Source organism: Scatophagus argus, chromosome 16, assembly GCF_020382885.2.
Source record: "Scatophagus argus isolate fScaArg1 chromosome 16, fScaArg1.pri, whole genome shotgun sequence".
NCBI lineage: Eukaryota > Metazoa > Chordata > Actinopteri > Scatophagidae > Scatophagus > Scatophagus argus.
In genome coordinates this window covers 15,348,344-15,366,884 of record NC_058508.1, presented here as the reverse complement: position 1 = coordinate 15,366,884, position 18,541 = coordinate 15,348,344, and the positions used below count along the sequence as shown (strand labels likewise).

At 42.4% G+C, this 18,541-nt stretch overlaps 4 protein-coding genes across 4 annotated transcripts; 2 read left to right on the top strand and 2 right to left on the bottom strand.

Moving 5' to 3' along the window:
- The first annotated feature begins 37 nt into the window (after positions 1-37).
- On the top strand, positions 38-3,441 carry vac14 (vac14 homolog (S. cerevisiae)). The gene has a single exon (XM_046414712.1). It carries the CDS (start codon positions 174-176, stop codon positions 2,541-2,543), a length of 2,370 nt encoding a protein of 789 aa, XP_046270668.1. The 5' UTR covers positions 38-173; the 3' UTR covers positions 2,544-3,441.
- A 1,734-nt stretch (positions 3,442-5,175) lies between these two features.
- trim35-13 (tripartite motif containing 35-13) lies at positions 5,176-8,151 on the top strand. Its single transcript, XM_046414727.1, has 6 exons — positions 5,176-5,694; positions 6,529-6,624; positions 6,723-6,953; positions 7,045-7,067; positions 7,148-7,266; positions 7,357-8,151. Exons 1-6 carry the CDS (start codon positions 5,293-5,295, stop codon positions 7,893-7,895), a joined length of 1,410 nt encoding a protein of 469 aa, XP_046270683.1. The 5' UTR covers positions 5,176-5,292; the 3' UTR covers positions 7,896-8,151.
- slc27a1a (solute carrier family 27 member 1a) lies at positions 8,075-13,857 on the bottom strand. Its single transcript, XM_046414722.1, has 13 exons — positions 13,471-13,857; positions 12,964-13,131; positions 12,470-12,864; positions 11,598-11,765; positions 11,059-11,128; positions 10,868-10,959; positions 10,675-10,784; positions 10,353-10,562; positions 10,146-10,272; positions 9,903-10,040; positions 9,555-9,719; positions 9,279-9,425; positions 8,075-9,169 (listed from the first exon to the last, which is right to left on the bottom strand). The coding sequence occupies exons 2-13, from the start codon at positions 13,128-13,130 to the stop codon at positions 9,012-9,014; spliced, it is 1,947 nt and encodes a 648-aa protein (XP_046270678.1). The 5' UTR covers position 13,131; positions 13,471-13,857; the 3' UTR covers positions 8,075-9,011.
- Positions 13,858-14,034: 177 nt separating this feature from the next.
- Positions 14,035-17,900, bottom strand: ptger1c (prostaglandin E receptor 1c (subtype EP1)). Its single transcript, XM_046414733.1, has 3 exons — positions 17,751-17,900; positions 14,619-15,536; positions 14,035-14,493 (listed from the first exon to the last, which is right to left on the bottom strand). The coding sequence occupies exons 2-3, from the start codon at positions 15,534-15,536 to the stop codon at positions 14,251-14,253; spliced, it is 1,161 nt and encodes a 386-aa protein (XP_046270689.1). The 5' UTR covers positions 17,751-17,900; the 3' UTR covers positions 14,035-14,250.
- Between the last annotated feature and the right edge of the window lie 641 nt (positions 17,901-18,541).

Below are 18,541 nucleotides of genomic sequence, written 5' to 3'. Positions count from 1 at the left end.
GTGACGTGTTTCCGGCGGATGCAACCGGTCAGCTGCGTTGTATCACAGGACTTCCTCGTTCGCAAGTGTAACCGATGTATTTTCTCTATTAACCGATCATAAATGCAGATTGCTTTCTCGTGTGTCAACTTAGATTTCAGTAGAAAGAATCCGGTAAAACCGCGGCTACGAACATGAACACGGAGAAGGACTTTTCGCCTCTGACGCCCAACATCGTCAGGGCTCTGAATGATAAACTGTACGAGAAGCGGAAAGTCGCAGCGCTAGAAATTGAGAAACTGGTGCGCGAATTTGTCGCCCAGAACAACTCCACTCAAATCAGACATGTCATCCAGATCCTGGCCTCGGAGTTTGCCCTTTCCCAGCACCCCCACAGCCGAAAGGGGGGTCTTATTGGACTGGCAGCTTGCTCCATCGCCCTAGGCAAGGACTCGGGTCTGTATCTGAAGGAACTTATTGAGCCTGTACTCACGTGTTTTAACGACTCAGACAGTCGTTTGCGCTACTATGCCTGTGAGGCCCTATATAACATAGTCAAGGTGGCAAGGGGAGCTGTGCTGCCCCACTTCAACTTACTCTTTGATGGTCTCAGCAAGCTTGCAGCAGATCCAGACCCCAATGTGAAAAGTGGATCTGAACTCCTAGACAGACTGCTGAAAGACATTGTGACAGAAAGTGACAAGTTTGACTTAGTGGCGTTTGTCCCCCTGCTCAGAGAGAGAATCTACTCCAATAATCAGTATGCTCGGCAGTTCATCATTTCCTGGATTCATGTTCTGGAGTCTGTGCCAGACATCAACCTGTTAGACTACCTCCCTGAGATCCTGGATGGTCTCTTCCAGATCCTGGGAGACAACAGCAAGGAGATCCGTAGGACATGTGAGGTGTTGCTGGGAGAGTTTCTCAAGGAGATTAAGAAAACACCCTCCAGTGTGAAATTTGCTGAGATGGCCAACATCCTTGTCATCCACTGCCAGGTAGCAGACGAAACAAAGCTTACAAATGACCTGATCCAGCTCACGGCAATGACCTGGATGAGAGAGTTTATCCAGCTCGCAGGCAGAGTGATGCTCCCCTACTCCTCTGGCATCTTAACTGCAGTGCTGCCTTGCCTCTCCTATGATGACAGAAAGAAGAACACCAAAGAAGCAGCCAGTGCCTGTAATCATAGTTTGATGAAACTGGTGACTCCTGAGGATGATAAGGATGAGGATGAGGAAAGAGGCAAAAGTACAGGGACGCCATCCAGGGAAGATGGGCAGCCTAAGTCGGAGACAGACAGTGATGTGTTGAATGCTTCACAAGAATCTGCTGGTTTCAGTAACATCAGCTTCTTCACTCCAGCAAGTTCTGACAGGCCTCAGGTAACCCTGGACCTGGATGGTATTGTTCAGGTGTTGGACCGGCATCTCCACGACTCCTCCACTGGCATGATGACTCGCATAGCTGTGCTCAAATGGGTCTACCACCTGTACATCAAGACACCACGCAAAATGTTCCGCCACACAGACAGCCTATTTCCCATGCTGCTCAAGACGTTGTCCGACGAGTCTGACGAGGTGATACTGAAAGATCTGGAGGTCTTAGCTGAGATAGCATCATCTCCTGCTGGCCAAACAGACCAAGCTGGCTCTTGTGATGGCGTTGACAACAAAGTCGAGCTCAAGGTCCCAGAGAGTGCCAAGTCAGCACAGCAGCCCAACACAGGCTCCAAAGCAGTTGACTTGTCCCCCTCCACTCCCAGTATGAACTCCTATTTTTACAAGTTCATGATCAACCTGCTGAAACGCTTCAGCCTGGAGAGGAAGCTTCTGGAGAACAGAGGAGCTTTCATCATCAGGCAGCTCTGTCTGTTGCTTCATGCAGAGAACATTTTCCACTCCATGGCTGACATCTTGCTGAAGGAGGAGGACCTCAAATTTGCCTCCACCATGGTTCAGACACTCAACACCATCCTGCTCACTTCGGCTGAGCTCTTCCAGTTACGCAACCAGCTTAAAGACCTGCGCACTCAGGAGAGCTGTGCTTTGTTTTGTTGCCTGTATCGTTCCTGGTGCCACAACCCTGTGGCCACTGTGTCACTCTGTTTCCTCACGCAGAACTACAAACACGCCTACGATCTCATCCAAAAGTTTGGAGATCTGGAGGTGACAGTAGACTTCCTGATGGAGGTTGACAAGCTGGTACAGCTCATTGAAAGCCCCATCTTCACCTACTTGCGGCTGCAGCTCCTAGATGTGGAGAACAACCCTTACCTGATAAAGGCACTGTATGGCCTGCTAATGCTGCTGCCACAAAGCCAGGCCTTTCAGCTTCTTTCACACCGCTTGCGCTGTGTCCCCAACCCAGAGCTCATGAGGACTGTGGATGGATCCAAGTATATGGACACTAAACAGCAAGTGGTCTCCAAACGCGCCTCTCACACTCAGATGGATTATGATGAGCTACTCCAGCATTTTGACCGCGTTCAGAGCAAACACCTGGAGGTTCGACACCAGCGCTCTGGACGTGCGTCTGATCACTCAGACAGGAAGCTCGTGTGAAGTCATTGTGCCATAGTGACCTCTGACCCCAAAGGACAAAGGAGGATGGCAAAAGCAAAATGTTAACAATATATATAGATATATAGATATATAGATATATGTATTTAGTTGTTCTGAAAAGGATTATTAAGATGCTACTGAATCCAAAAAGTATGAAGAGACTGTGATTTAAAAACTGTCTTATTTGAGATAAACTGGGTATACATTGTCTAAAAACAACTGATATGTTTGTACATTCCTTGCTGAGAGAGATCGAATGTTACGTCACATAAAAAACAAGATGTTTTAAAAAAGAAATCACATACATAGCCAAATGAAATTTTCTTTCTGTGGAGATTTGGATAGTATACATAGAATCTCATACATCATACCTTGTGGTGTTGGTAGTATGGCCATATTCCAAGTTCCCATCATGCCCTGCCAGCAGCTGAGATTTGTTCCAGCCAAATGAAACTCTCCCAATGTCAAGTGAGCCTGATAAGCATTTCAGAGTTAACTAGCACACTTCTGTCATTTAATGTCCATGTGAACCACATTATTGTCTTGTTGTATCTGGCTGAGCAGTATGAACAGAGCATGCGTTCAGGGTTGCCTTAATCTCTTGTCTGCAAGAAAAGAAACCTCACGTGTATAGTATTGACCCGGCTGAGCTGAGATTTTAAACTCTGGAGGCCATGGATGCATAAATTCTGAGTAGGCACATGTTGTTCCACCTCCATTTCTTTGTCAGTGCAGCTGGCCAAAAACTTATACACCTTCTTTTTACTTGTATTTCTTCCTTATCTATTCTTCAGATAATATGTATCTATGTTTGTACACTGTCTGTCTGCTCTTTAGACTGTTTGCGTTTTTGTCATTCCTGTGTGAAAATCAATAAAGTGGACCATGGGATTAGAAACATGCCTTTTTCCATATCCATTTATTCAACAACGCATGAGTCATTACTGTTTCTAAGTGTGTGTGAGGGGAGGAGGGGGAGACAAAAGCAGCACATGCATTAATTCCCCTACTTGTGACCCATTTCCTGTCTGTGTTAAACCCTGTATAATCTATACAAGTCTTTTGAAATGGCCTAGTTGATATTTTTTGATTTATTATTTTAAATGGGCTTACTATACACAATGCTCCAAATGCTCTTTATTATATCAGTTTTACTTATTTAAATTGTGTACATGTATTGTTTGCCTACAGGTTTCTATTGAGATTAATGAGCTTGTACTAACTGTACAATTTTGCAATGAAAAAACGCATCATTGACAACTTCAAGTTTACAAGGACTCCGTGCTCCTCCCCAGGGCCTCTGTAGGCTACACACTGTAGTAAAATAACTGTCATCCTCCTCATTATTTTTGTTTGCCTCTGAATGAGATGCCTGCATGCACACAAGCACACAAATGCATATAAACATGTAAACCCACACAGCGAAGCAATCCATCTGTCTTTTCCCAATTAATTTAATCTCAACCATTTAAAAACTACCCCAAACAGCCTTTCAACTATAACTTTAAATCACGTTAAGGAAAATTTTTATGACATATTTACACACATAAAGCACATAAAAACAAATGCGTATTAAAAGGGATATCTGTAATCTGTTCAGTAACCCCCTGCAGAGCCACTGGTAGTCTGACATGGTCTTGGTGTTTAGGTGTGTGTGTGTGTATGTGGTGGGGTCTGTTTACTGTCACTATCAGCTCTGAACTGCTGCCTTGACACTGGCACAGACACAAATCACTGGCATGTCAACAAGACGGTCACTTATTTGGTCAGTGAGTACTCAGGTTGGGTGAGTGAGCACAACAGCTTTCACTCACTACTGTATTATAACTGAAGCAGGACTGGTCTATGACGTGTTTTCTATTTCCTTTCTTTCTCTACCTGCACACACTTGCCCTGTTTTCTGTTCTAGGACACTAACTCTGACAACACAATACTGGATTACAGTACAAACAAGGTTGGCTTACTGTGAAATACTTTTGAAATGATCAAATTAACTTTCAAGACGCTGCTGCTGTGTGCGCACCTTGCTTTGAAATACCCTTTATTTGCCCTTAAAACTCACACTGACAAATGAGCTGTTTCATGTTGTAAACCAGACAGGCAATAGACCCGATGATATGTTAAAAAAAAAACCAAACAAAAAAAAAAAACCAAACAAACAAAAAAAACATGTTAATTCTTAAAAATTGCCCAGAGCTAAATTGTTAATGGAAACTGTTCCAGTATACCACTGGAACAGAAGGATATATAAATTTTTTTTTGCCCACATAACTTCAGTCCAAATTGGTTTCTACTGTTTATTTATATCCTCACCCTCGGGTCTTATTTTGGATGTTGTTTCTCTGTGAACTCTTTTATTACACTGTGACAGGTTGTTTCAACAGACTTCTCAAATGACTAAGGAGTTATCATAGCATCATTACAACATAACTCTAATCAAAACACCATCTTGAGTGCAAATACCCCATCATTACTATACTCTCTTCTGGAAGTATGGAGTTATTCGTGCTACTGTTTGCTCTGATCTGCTTCAGTCTCTTAAATGTGAAGCCACTTTGTTTTATTCTGGGGTGTGGTGTTTATTTGAGAACGCGCAATGTGCGTGCTCAATGCAACACAGCACAACATGGGATACTCCTTTGGGAGCTGAGGTATTAACACTTATTTCTGAGGTTAAGATGAGGTTGCCTCCCACAGATGTAGGAGGGGCCTCTGATCCTGCCTTGTCATCAAAGCCTTGTGAAGAAGAATGGCCACCAGACGTGCTCATTTGGAGGATGACCTTTCCTGTCCAATTTGTGGGCATATTCTCAGTCAGCCAGTGGTGCTCACGTGCAGACACAGATTCTGTAAAGCCTGTCTAAAAGACAGCTGGGAGACACAAAGCAGTGGGGATTCACACTACTGTCCTCTGTGCTGGCGCCGTTCCTCGATGGATCAGATAGCAGTGAGCACTGTGCTGGAGAGGTCCTGTGAATCCTTCAAGGAGGACAGAAGCAAGAATGACCCAACGGCCTGTAAGGAGCACGGAGAAAAGCTCACACTGTTCTGTTTGGAGGACTTGGAACCGATCTGTGGTTTGTGTGGGAAAGCAGCTGCACACATTGGGCACAGGCTCTATCCCATTGGGGAGGGTGTTCATGACTGTAAGGTAGGCTAGTTAAATTTACAGTTACAGTTACAGTGTTGTCATTGTGTCATTGTTCATTGTTCATTGTTTGAACTGCATATCTCCAACATCAGCTGTCTTGCATTACCAAATACTTTTTACTTTTTTTTTCTTTATACTACTGATTATGAAACATCTATTGAAATATAGATCACATTGCTTGGATGCTTAATTTGGTGTATTTCATTGTAGAGATAACAGATAATGTTAGTTAAAACTGATTTAAATGGGATGACAATTCACTTAATTTTATGATAATTACTGAGGGGCTTGGCTGGTTACAAACGACATATTGACATAATTTTAATTGACAGGTTGTAAACTTTCTGAAAATGCCTAGTTTCCCTTTTTTCATCCATTTCCGCTTTTATTTTCTTATTACCTTTGTGCTGTCTAGGTCTGATATGCTGATATGTGTGAAGGTGTTCAGCAGAGTTCATTAACAATCTAATAATAGATTTGTATTTTTGGTTTGCTGTTGCCACTGGTGTTCTGAGAGGTCTGAAACTTGAGTCCCACAAGGTTTCTGTGACGCCACATTCATTCTGCTCCTGCCCTCCTCGGTCTATTAATGTGATATGAATCTGTTGGCTGCCATATTTTCTCCCTGTCTTGATTCTAGTTTTTTGTGGGCTCAGTAATTTTGCTACCAGTTACCACTGCATTAGATCCTTTCCCATGGATTTGTTCCAATTTTATGCTGCTGTGTTGTGCATCTTATATGTGGCAGCTGAAAGCCCCACATTGTGCTGTCAGCTTGACCACCTGTCAGGCTGGTCCTGACTGAGTGTTGATGCTCTGTCACGGACTTTTTAGGAAGAACTGAAGAATGGACTGCTGCCTTTGAAAGAGAAGCTGCAGCTGTACAAGAAGGTGAAAACGGCCTGTGAGGAAATGGCAGAGCATGTGAAGGTAATTTGGTTCCATCAGTACATCATGTCACTTTTGTAACATACCACAGATCCAATGTGTGTAGAGAATTATTAGCCGTCAATCACGTTTCTGTCCAGAACCAAGCTGAACACACCGAAAAACAGATCAAAGAGGAATTTGAAGCCCTTCACCGTTTCCTGAAAGAGCAGGAGGCTGCCAGAGTTTCTGCTTTGAAGGCTGAGAAGGATCAGAAGGATCAGATGATTAACCAGCAGATTGAGGAGATGAGCAATGAAATTACATCTCTCTCAAATATCATCAGAGTAGTGGAACAGGAGATGAGATCTCAAGATGTCCTATTCCTTAAGGTAGATAAGACTGTTGCCTAACAGAAAACAAATCTTAACCAGAAATGGTCTTCGTATGCACATCACTTACCTTCTTCAATTTTGTTTTCAGAATTACAAGGAAACAATAAAGAGGTAAGGATCCAGTTAAGCTTAAGTTTAGGTTAACATACTGTATCTACAGAGACAATTCTCAACAACTAACTGCTTTTCAGAACCTGGCGAACTTCCCTCGATCCACAAATGGTTTCTGGGGCTCTGATTGATGTGGCGAAACACTTGGGCTCTCTGAAATATAAAGTGTGGGAGAAGATGAAGAGTATAATTAAATATAGTGAGTTCCTCAATCAATAACCAGTCATGTTAAATTATTTAGCTCTTTTCATACCATATTAGTAACTTCTTTTGTTTTCTTTCTCTCAAGATCCTGTAATTCTGGATCCCAACACAGCAGCTAGCTGCTTCATCCTCTCAGAGGATCTCACAACGGTCCAAAACTGTACTCAAATTTTCAAGCTGCCAGACAACCCTGAACGCTTTGACATCAGTGCTGAAATGCTGGCTGCTGAGGGCTATTCTTCTGGACGCCACAGCTGGGATGTGGAGGTGAAGGACAACACCTACTGGGTGGTGGGAGTAGCCAGCGAGTCCATCAACAGGAAGGGCAAGCACGTGCTGACGCCAGCAGAGGGATTCTGGTCTATAAGGTTTCGTAACGGAGAGCATAAGGCCTGCACGGCGCCATGGGAGCCACTGAACATGACAAAGCATCCAGAAGTGATCAGAGTAGTTTTAGACATGGACAGAGGCAAGGTGACCTTTTACGACCCTAGAGAGAGAACACCTCTCTACACCTTCACAGATGTCATCACTCCCAGAGCCTTTCCATACTTTTGCACGGCATGCAAGGAGCATCCACTGAAAATCCTACCTGCAAGGATATCCTTATCAGCGGATCACTAATTCACACTGGAGACATGTTGCAAAATGTTTGGATAAAATTCAAATGAAAGAAATGAAACTTGCAAAGGTTTGATATGTATTTTTTTTGGCTTTTACAAGAGTGTGAGGAATTACTGCTCTAAGAAGGCAAAATTAAAACACACCTCCTAAGTTTATTTTACTGAATGACAAGAAAAAGATATGTTTTAAAATATTTAATTTGAGTAACAGCAAAACAAAAAAATTAACAAAAAAACAACAAAACAAAAAAAACAAAGTCTGTAAGATCTGTAAACAGCTTCATAAGCTTCAACACCTATATATTACTACATGGATAAGATTTGTTACATTAAATGACAGTAACTGTGGGTGACTCAGCTTTGCATGACACAAAATCACTACTGTGACTTCCACAATCTCTTGAGCTCCTTTCCAAAGAAAACAAAACACAGATCTCAAGTTTCATATAAGGCACATGACAGTAACAATTTTTGTTTACTTGCAAACCTGTGCCATTGTTGTTCAAAGGTTCAAATAAGACAAGTGAGATTAGTCTTCCATTGCATTAAAAAATTCTCTATGGTTAGTGTTTGATCTAGATGCCACATGTACTGCATGCTGACTTCTGTTTTTTCAGCCTCATCCAAACACACAGCAGAAACCCCACAGCTTCACACTCAAGTATTGCTTAAACCTACATAGAATTATTCTTGCAGCATATTTCAGTAATGGGTATACATATACCCAGTAACAGTAAGAGTTTGCTGTGATTCTACCCCTTGCTGTCCTAATCACATTATTGTAAGTAATGTGGGAGATACCCACTCTATGTGCGGTAAAGCACAAAGGCTTTTTGAGGAGAAGCTCATTTACTAATTAAAAACGAGTTATTAAAAAGGGAATAAATGTCTTTCCATTATGTCCTGGTGTGTTACTCATACACTGTTAAAACATCTTCTGCAACGACACTCTCCTTATGTAAGTAGTCTTCAACTTTGTTCCATGAAAGGTTAAAATCCAGGAAAGTGGTGCACCAAAACTGACTGATCCTCATACTAGTGTATGCGTAAGTCATCCTCTCTCAAGAGCATCTGTGTAACTGAGGCCCCCCAAGACTGCCCTGCTATGACCTCGGTGTCATAAAGAAATCCTCCCCTCCACTATAGCACTGTATAGCTCCTCATCTACAGGCTCATATCGCACAGCTCTGGTGTTCAGAAAGTAGATCTGGTCAGTGTTGAGACGTGGGTTGAATCCCTCCCTCTGCAGCCTGGTTTTCTGGATTTTAAATGTACCTATGCGGGATTGTGGAGATACATAAAATAGATTAGTGTTTACTGATATGAATTCATCCGTGAGGGTTAGCAATTTTATGAACTCAGAAGGGATATTAGGACAGTTTACCTGTGGTGTCTACTTGTGGTGAGAGACGTAGGAACACAGGCCGAGCATATGAAGGAAGCACTTCCTGGATTTTCTGCAAGAAACCGACGCAGTCAAAATTCCCCGTGGTGTCTGCAATGGCAGCCATGCCTGCCTTACCTTCCACACCTGGTGTGACACGTGGAGATGAATGCTTGTCAAGTACTGAATGCAGCCAAAAGCAATTTGCATTGTAAGTGCACAATTATGGCCCCAGTGTAACGCTGAAAGCATTAAGTATACAAAGTTAGCCATCACCTGGCACTGTCACACCATACACAGCTACATCAGTCTGACCCAGAAGACTGCTGAGTGTGCCCTCCACCTCTGTGGTCGAGACATTCTCTCCTCTCCAGCGGAACGTGTCCCCACCGCGGTCACGGAAATACATGTAACCCAGCTCATCCATCACCAGCACGTCACCTAAAGCAGAAAGTACACACATCACATAACTGAGCCCTGGTAAAGCTTGGGAATCTGACATTGCCTATATTTAACAGAGTTTCAGATTTCAAGTTTTAGGAGCTATAAATATCTTTATCAGTATCTTAAAAATACTCATTTATTTTAGGAACATGTACTACGAGAAAAAAAAAGACTGGTAACCTGAGATATATGCAGAATCATTTTTCTTGAAGACATTGTGAGCTATCTTCTTCCTTGTAGCATCCTGGTTAGCATAGCCATCGAAACGTCGTAATGGGTCCTGCTGGTTAATGCGACCCACCAGAAGCCCTGGCTCCCCTGCAAAACATGGTGGAGTCTAATGCAGTGCATTCAGGAGGTCAAAACATTTAACAATCATATACTGCATCTAGCAGTTATTGCTGCAGTATAAGTATTTGCTACCTGGACGGCAGGGCACACAGAGGCCCTGGCTGTTGCGAACCAGCTCCATGCTGTCCTCATCCACTCTTACCAGACGGATTGGGTACACGTTGGGGAGAATGCGACTATTGAATCCACAGGCTCCAACCTGGTATGAAAGAATGAGCTAAACTTTAATCCAATTCACACTAAATCCATGAAGACACAAGTAACACTGTAATTGCTGACCTTTCCATCCATGTTGGCAATGCTACAGTTGCACTCAGTCGCTCCATAGAACTCGCCAATCTGTGCCACTCCAAAACGTTCTGTGAAGGCCCCCCACACACTGGGCCGCAACCCATTTCCCACTGCCAGCCGCACTTTGTGGCTTTTTTCTGAAGACCGTATGGGCTGAGACAGAAGGTAACGGCAGATTTCTCCAATATACTGCACCACCTGTGAGGGGAAAGCTGTCTTGTTGTTGTGGGAGTACTTGTTGAAAAATTAATGTTTTATTGATTTCATAAAATATGGCACTTCTCAATATTTTCCAAGCAAAAGTTCTTACAGTGCACTTGTACTTAATGCAATCTTCCCAGAAGCGGCTGGCAGAGAATTTCTTCTTCACTACCACAGTGAGTCCGTGAATCAGACACTGACCGACTCCCATGATATTACCTGGCAGGAAGAGACAGCTAATGCTTCAGCTATGAAAACCTACAGTGGAAATTTATCAAGAGCTGGAGGAGACCAACACATACCTGCTGAGTGATAGAGAGGCAGGCAGTCATAGATGATGTCATCAGGGCGCATGCGAAATGCAAAATATCCAAAAGCAGCAATTCTGTAGTAACTATCAAGGGAACACAGGAGAGGTTCTCACACGGTCTAACATTAACTGTGTGGCTCAAGTAATAATTCGGTGAGTGCTGCTTCTTTGTGAGTAACGTACCGACTGTGTACCACAATGGCAGCCTTTGGCAGTCCTGTGGTACCGGAGGTGTAAATATAAAACAGACGGTCTGCAGAAGAGAATGCCATAAAAACATTGCAATTACACCCTGACACTTTAAGATCAATACAGATGTCTTCACAGCATTTCATTCACTTCTGGAATGCCTTCAGTCAACCCAAATAATGCTTAAAGAGACTTCTTGTTTTCAGAATCAAACAGACAGGGATATTGCTTTTTAACTGAGACAGTAAGCATCTCAACAAGTTATTGTTACCTACTCCAGACTATCTGTCCATATCACTGGGTGTATAATCATGAATTTCTTGCAAAAAAAAAAAAACAAAACAAAAAATAAACAACAACTAAATTTTACAAAAAAAAGAAAAATTAGGAACTCGGAATAGAAAAAAGACAAAAAACACAGACATAATGGCTAGGTTTAAAGAGGGTATTTAAAAGGAAACTCATTAACATAAACACAAATAAAGTCTTAAATAGAGTCAGAGTTGGATTCAATAAACTATAAATGTACCCACCGTTCATGCTTTTGGGAGGAGCACAAGGTGAAAGGGGATGTCTAGATGCAGAGGCTAAAACTGGGTCCAGATGTTGAGCACCCAGACCAGCCAGATGTTCTGCACTGAGATCTCCTGTACAGAACCGTACCATGGACTGGCTGAGGGAGGAACTGACCTCCAGCACAGCTGACATTCAGTAAGAGGAGTGAGAGGGAGATGGGAAAAGAGGACACCAGTCAGGTAAGTTTAAGCTCTCTAATTTGAATAAGAAAATACTGTGAATAAAAAGTCTTGTGAGTGAAATTAAGTGTATGCTCAACAATGAGACTACATTATCATTTTTTGTGTATCGTCTTACAATATTATAATTTCTAAAGCCACAGTGCCTTTCAAAGTGACAACAGAGAACAACTGATCAAACAGCCTAATGAAAGCATTCAGCAAACGTACCTAAGGCACACACACAAGTATGATATCACAGAGACAAATTAGTGTAAGTAAGTAAGTTTTTGCTGCGAGGACTCAAAATCATCATTGAGGGAATCAAAAGTTAACCAACTTCGAACGAAAATGGTACAGAAGGAGTTTTAGAGGCATCATGATCATTGGCAGCATGTCTCGACCACATGATGTGTTGGAGGTACAGCCATTATCACACTTTTTGTTCCACACATAAAATCAGTGCTCACATGGTCTTACAAAAAAAATGTTAATCAATCACAAAATTTGTCACTGATGTTTATCAGTATTTCAGGATTTTGGCTTACGATGACAAGATAATGATCCTCCTTTGTATAAAATTTGCTGGGAGATATTTTTAGAACATCAGAGAATTTAAAGCTAAACAATATGTTTTTGACCAGATTTTACCCTGTTTCAGACATTCTTACCATCAGCAAGCTCAGCTCCAAACACAATCGCCTGTGACCCTGACACCCCGATACAGTGAAGGAGAGAATCATGGCGGAGGTTGAAGTTGATGAGAGCAGCTTCTACACCAACCTTGGCGAGGCCCAGCCAAAGTGCCACCTGTAACGGCCTGCTTTCCATGAAGAGGGCCACCACATCCCCCGAGACCCAGCCCTGATTTCTCGCCCAGTGGGCCACTGCATTAGACAGCTCATCCAGCTGTGTGAAGGTCCACGTTTCCCCAGTGGCTTCATAGATCAGTGCTGGTTTATTTGGGTGGCGCTTTACTGTCTGGGCAAATATGGAAGGAATGTTACTTCCATTGCGCATGTAGCGCCACAAAGACAGCTTCACTCTCAACAGCACGTACAGGCCACTGGTAAGTGTCAGGGGAGGAAGACAAGAAGAAATTAGGTAAGTAAAGATTTTGATCCACAAGCATGATTAGAACTATATTTGGACATACATAACTTACTTGAGGTCCCTCTTGGCGGTACGTGCTGCAATGTAGAAGTATTTCCAGGTTCTGGTGCCCAGATATACCCCAAGGCCTGCTGCCAGACTCCAGGACCAGGACACCCCAAAGAGACGCAACATTCCCAAAGACCCCAGAGAGGCTGAGACACTCGCTGCATTGTGCATTCTTGTCATGGAGGAAATGTAAAAGAAATGAAGAAAAAATGAAATGAAAGATGGGCATTTATGGTAGTCTACATGGCTATTGCTCAGGAAGTTAAGTACTCTAATACAGGCTGGTGCACACAAGTACATACAAGTAACTTTGTTTTTCTTTTAGCTGGGCTAACGGCTAAAACAGTTGGCCTATATAAAAGCCCCGAGCAGAGTTAAGGTTATCCGTTAAGTTATTACCCATCAATTAGCTTACAAAAGCGGACATTAGCCACAGGTCACATAAACAGTCATCGTCATCTTCAGCTCAGAAACCACATGCATACAGTACATAACAGTGCACACAACTTACCTACGAGCCAGTCGACTGTCACCTTTTGCCCGATAAGTTACTTTAGCGGAAAATATTGAGTATTCAGATCTTCCTCCGGATGTTGAGGGCGTCGAGAAAGCGTACAATGGAGCGTTTTAAGGAACCCAGTAGTTTGTAGTTGTTTCAACAGTTTAACAGTTCACTTCTATACGCGGTTGTGGTTAAGTAGGCTAGGAAATTGTTTACAATAAAACGGTATTTGCAAATATGTCAGACGTCCGCGACGGAGTCCTCTAGGCTGGCATCTGCGGGGGACAGTTCATAGTTTGTGCCTCACATTCAAAAAAAGACACCGTAAACTGAATGAGAGCACTGAAATGCAGAGTGAATCAGGCTACTTGCTGAACTCCATATTGAATAGAATCGTTGCCAAAGAAGCACCGCCCACCCCGGGTGTGAGCTTTCTTCAGCAGCTCAACCATTGGTTAAACTCGACGCTTGTCAAGCTTTTCTCGATTTTGATTGGACAATACTAACACCGCCCATTTTCCCAACCATCAGATTTGCAGGTGCCCGCTATTGATCGCTGCACCAGCACAGACTACTAACTACATGCTGTGAAATATTGTGAATGTCTGTTTCCATTCGATAATCACACTGAGGCCTTGACGACTCTTGGCTCGACGGACTTTATTCAAGGCCTGTTGAGAATAACTCTTCAAAGTTTACATTTTAACACTTTTAACAACACACTGGAAAGAAATTATTTTAGTCAAAATATTACAGCCTGTTAAGTGATAAAGTTCAAGAGCAATATGTTCATTGCAGACTGAGAGCATGCCTGCGTATGTCTGCGAAGGAGCTTGTTGCTGTCACTTTGGGTGTCTCTGTGTGGAAAACAGAGCAAACTCTGAAAAGCACTGCCCTCCTCAGTAAGATATAAACCCATGGGTCCAAGATCTGATTCCAGGAGGCCATACGTAAGCCCAGAAGAATAAGCCCATCTCTCTCATGTGTTGATGCCCCATGGCCTCGGTTGAACTGCATCACAAGAATGTGGATCTATAATAAGAGACACAAAATCCTTCATGAGGTGTAGCTATTAGTTAATCAATATTCACAAAAATTCCTGACCTTTAAAAGTGAAAATGTAAACAAATTCTACAATCTAAAAGAGTCATACTCACAAGAAAAGGGCTCCAGCATACACAGGAAACCACTGTGATCACTGCCAGCTGTGCCATCATCTCTACATCCAATGAGCAAAACAAGGTGGAAGACGATGCGGTTGAAGCACGGCGAGTAAGGCCAGCTGCCGATGTTGTTTTAGCACTATGAGACTTCCTTCTGGCCTGCAGCAACGTCAGACCACTCACGATGTTGCAGAGTAGTGAAAGAGTGAGTGCAGCAAGACCCAAACCTGAGAAGGCCATGGTCAGGTTGCTGTCAGCTGCAGACTGTGGGCCATGGATAGGCAAAAAACACCATGTCCCGGGAGGTTGGGTAGTGTAAGTCCCTACAGCGAACAAAGGTAGAACTGCCAGTACAAGTGCAAGAGAAGACAGAAGTAACACAGCTCGGCGCACATGAGCCACTGTGATCATAGCAGTGTGAAAAAAGGGCAGGGTGATGGCCACACAGCGCTCCACTGCCATGGCACAACCCAACAGCAAAGGGCATAAGCCAAAAAACACCATACTTGACCCGAAGATCTGACAGAATTCCTTGGCGGGCTTCCTTACCTGGTTTTGATACCTCAGATCCATGTGCAGGTACAAAGCAAAGGCACCTAGGATCACATGACCTCCCAGATCAGCCAAAAGCAAAGCCACTGTTAGAAGCAGAAATGGTGCTTTGGACTGGCGGCGTTTTCGAACGCGGGCCAAGATACCCAGAGCCGTAAGGTTGGAGATGGCACCAAATATCATAGTGAAACAGGACATCCCGAAACCTGAAGATTTGACGGACTGCCAGTTGCTGCTGTTCAGCCAGGGAATAGGCTGTTCAGAAGAGTTGATCTTCAGGTTCAGCTGGAGGATAGACTGCGTCGGAGAGGTAGAAAATGAAGTCATGAGTGTGGACGGTGTCCTCATCTTTGATGTCATCTGTAGAATTGCAGGGAAAGTTAAAATATTTCCATTAGTTCAAAGAGAGCCACTGACTGAGTGATTTAGGCTTATACATTTTGAATGCATCTTGTTCTAATGAACATTATGGTGCAGGCTTCACTGTGTCAAGTGGTCTACTAATGATACTTGGGATTTAGATCTTAATTAGAAAAGCAACTGCTGCCAAGGCAACAGTGACAAGTGGATGAAACCCTGCCAGAGCCTTTTTTTATTCTCTACCTGAAATGTTTGCTTGCAATACACTAACAGATGCATTCTCACAAATCAAAGTTTTCAGGGTTCAGTTTTTGTCTTTATAATAAAAAAAAAATGACCATTTGGGAGAAATATTTGAAGAAGACACTTTAGACACTAGCCAACTTTACTGCCGTTGTGGTGTGGAAATGTAGGGAACTTATGTAATTTCGTTGCTTTTATTTGGTGTGTTTGCACAACAGGATCTCAGACCAGACATTGTGTATGGCAAGTATGTTTCGCAGTATGGTCTTCTTTTCGAGTACGTACAGAAAGAGGAGTTACTGATGTTTGAGCACCCCTTTGCCCATTTGCCTCTAATGTTCACAATGCCATTTTGAATTAAAAGAAAGTATTTTATTTTATTTTGTTATATTTTTGTTAAGGCCTACCATCAGTCAGTTACACCTTTCACCTGAGGTCTTTTGTTCTATGGAGATGCAGCTATGGCACCACAACTGATGGACCTCCAGCTGAGGAAATACACAACGGATTTCATTTCACTTTGAATTCAAGAGGTTATGCTGTATATTATGTTGGTTTATGGTGTTTTAAATCCTTGCTCCATGTGCCCATTTTTAATTTTGAGCACATGTCCCTCCAAAGGTCTCTGCAAGGCCCTACTTCTTTTCAACACATTTCATTCCACTTTTTAAATCTCCAGCCTGCCACTGACCTTTCTCATTTATCTTTTTCACTCTGTGGAAACAGAATCACTGTTCCTGCTCCACAACTCCTCACTTGACTCTCATCCCAACTCATTACTCTATTTCTGCTGCTAGTATTTTGGTTTTGGCCAAACTGTCATGATGGCATGCGCGTGTGTGCCTCAGTTGGTGTGTCTGTGCTGCAAAGAACAGAGCTTGAGTTTTGAAATGTGGGATACATAACGTCACTTTGCAAAACGTACCAATTTGCATAAGGAATGTTGTGATTCATCATGCATTAGACATTAGGCTTGATATGTATAACAGGTTAATGGATTTCTTTTTCTGGATGGACTTTCCAGATGGATTTTAATCTCATCAGTAGTGCACAGACTTTCATAGATGTGTGGATCGATATCTTAGAAGAGCCTGCCAGTGCCAGTTTATTTTAATAAAAAGAGAAAAAGCTGCATCTAAATTTGTTCTCCTTTTTCGGTCTTCCGGTAAAATAGAATAGAATCCTTTGAATCTTTACACTTCTCTGCTTTGTTAGCATCCTCCACATAAACCATTGAGGTTACAGGCCTCTAAAGTTTAAAAAAAGACCACTGCTTCAGAAAGAATGAATACACTGTTTTACTTCTCCTTGTACAACATCAGTGACTCATAGCTGATCAGCCAGTCTGTTTTATCATCTTATTTACAATTTATTTTGTTTTTGTACTTCTTTCTGCTACTTCTCTCTTTATTCATCTGTAGTGTATGTACCCGTGCAGAGAGAAACAATTTCCCTGGAGAATGGGAGGAAATTACAAGAGGAAATGAATGATTAAAAGGAACCCAGGGGTTATATTCAGGACTGGGAGGATGTCAATTTTTATATAATTTGGCTGGCTGTTTTTTTGGAATCGCTGTCTAATCTGTTCCATTCTTCTTTTGCTGAAAACTGTGTTCTTTGAACAAAACAAAACATTTCTCTCCAACTCAGGCACAATAAAGGCACGCCCAGCTGATCTTGTGGGTTGCACTCGCCCTGTATTATCGGTCCCTTAAATACTTTAATAAGGACATGTGAAGCTTTCTTCAGCACCTCTCATCTCTCGCTGATAACGAAAGTCCATTAAATAGAATAAATCAGCAAGAATTCATAACGATTCAACTCTTTAGACATGAACTGGTCTTATTCCTTATCTTCTGCATATATCTCAGCTTCCGTTGGATTCATTTGCTACCTGAGAAGAATATATTGAATATCTCATCTATGAAGTAAATCACCATTAAGTGGTTCTGAATAATAAATGAAACTTACCTTCAGATAACTCTGGATGAACACTGGATTGTTTTGGATAGCTCCCCATAAAAGAAAGAGAGCAAATTTCTCTTTTGCCTGCAGAACCGCCTGTTTTGCAACATTCAGTTATCACTATGGTTCACATTCATTTGCTCCTCTCTGGTAGTTTCTCTTTCTCCCAGGTTGGACTCTCTCTCTCTCTCTCTCTCTCTCTGTCTCTCCAGGGGCTTTGTAGCTATTTTATCTGCTGTTGCTGGACATGCATTTTCCATCCTCCTTCCCCCTCTGGAAGTGCTCCTTCCATCTATTCATCGCCCCTTTTGATCCTTTAGACCAGAGGTTATGCCAACCATCACTTTCCTTTAGCAATATTGATTCGCTGCTAGCTTTGAACAGTGAAAAAAGTCATTTGTCATGAACATTTTCTCTTTTACTCACCCGAGTTCTCCTTCAAAACCCTCAAAATAAAAGGGGCTTGAGTATGTTATTCAACTGATGCTCTGATGATTATCAGCCGCTGTTCACTGTCATTCACATAAACATAAGAACAGAGACAGACATTAGAGGAGTCTGAAAGAGCATGATGATTAGGGGTCTCAAGGGTTTTTTGTGGACTCTTGTTTGGACAAATAACATACTCTGAACCTATACTGAACATCACCCTGATATATATATCCATTTCAGAATCCTAAGAGTCCTCAGGTGGTGAGTATAACATGCATCAGCAGTGATTATCTTTTCTATCTTTAACAGTAGTGTCACGCATGAAGGTTGAAAACAAGAAATTTTCACTGAATTGGTTTGGCAAT

Bases quoted from the DNA above. Each gene is read 5' to 3' on its own strand.
- vac14 (XM_046414712.1), top strand. From the start codon at position 174: ATGAACACGGAGAAGGACTTTTCGCCTCTGACGCCCAACATCGTCAGG.
- slc27a1a (XM_046414722.1), bottom strand. From the start codon at position 13,130: ATGCACAATGCAGCGAGTGTCTCAGCCTCTCTGGGGTCTTTGGGAATG. The intron at 10,041-10,145 runs GTAGCAAATACT...CATGTTTTGCAG, and splicing joins CTGTGTGCCCTGCCGTCCAG to GGGAGCCAGGGCTTCTGGTG. The intron at 9,426-9,554 runs GTGATGGCTAAC...GTGTCACACCAG, and splicing joins GTATGGTGTGACAGTGCCAG to GTGTGGAAGGTAAGGCAGGC.
- trim35-13 (XM_046414727.1), top strand. From the start codon at position 5,293: ATGGCCACCAGACGTGCTCATTTGGAGGATGACCTTTCCTGTCCAATT. The intron at 6,954-7,044 runs GTAGATAAGACT...TTTTGTTTTCAG, and splicing joins AAGATGTCCTATTCCTTAAG to AATTACAAGGAAACAATAAA. The intron at 7,068-7,147 runs GTAAGGATCCAG...ACTGCTTTTCAG, and splicing joins TACAAGGAAACAATAAAGAG to AACCTGGCGAACTTCCCTCG.
- ptger1c (XM_046414733.1), bottom strand. From the start codon at position 15,536: ATGACATCAAAGATGAGGACACCGTCCACACTCATGACTTCATTTTCT. The intron at 14,494-14,618 runs GTGAGTATGACT...CTCTTATTATAG, and splicing joins TATGCTGGAGCCCTTTTCTT to ATCCACATTCTTGTGATGCA.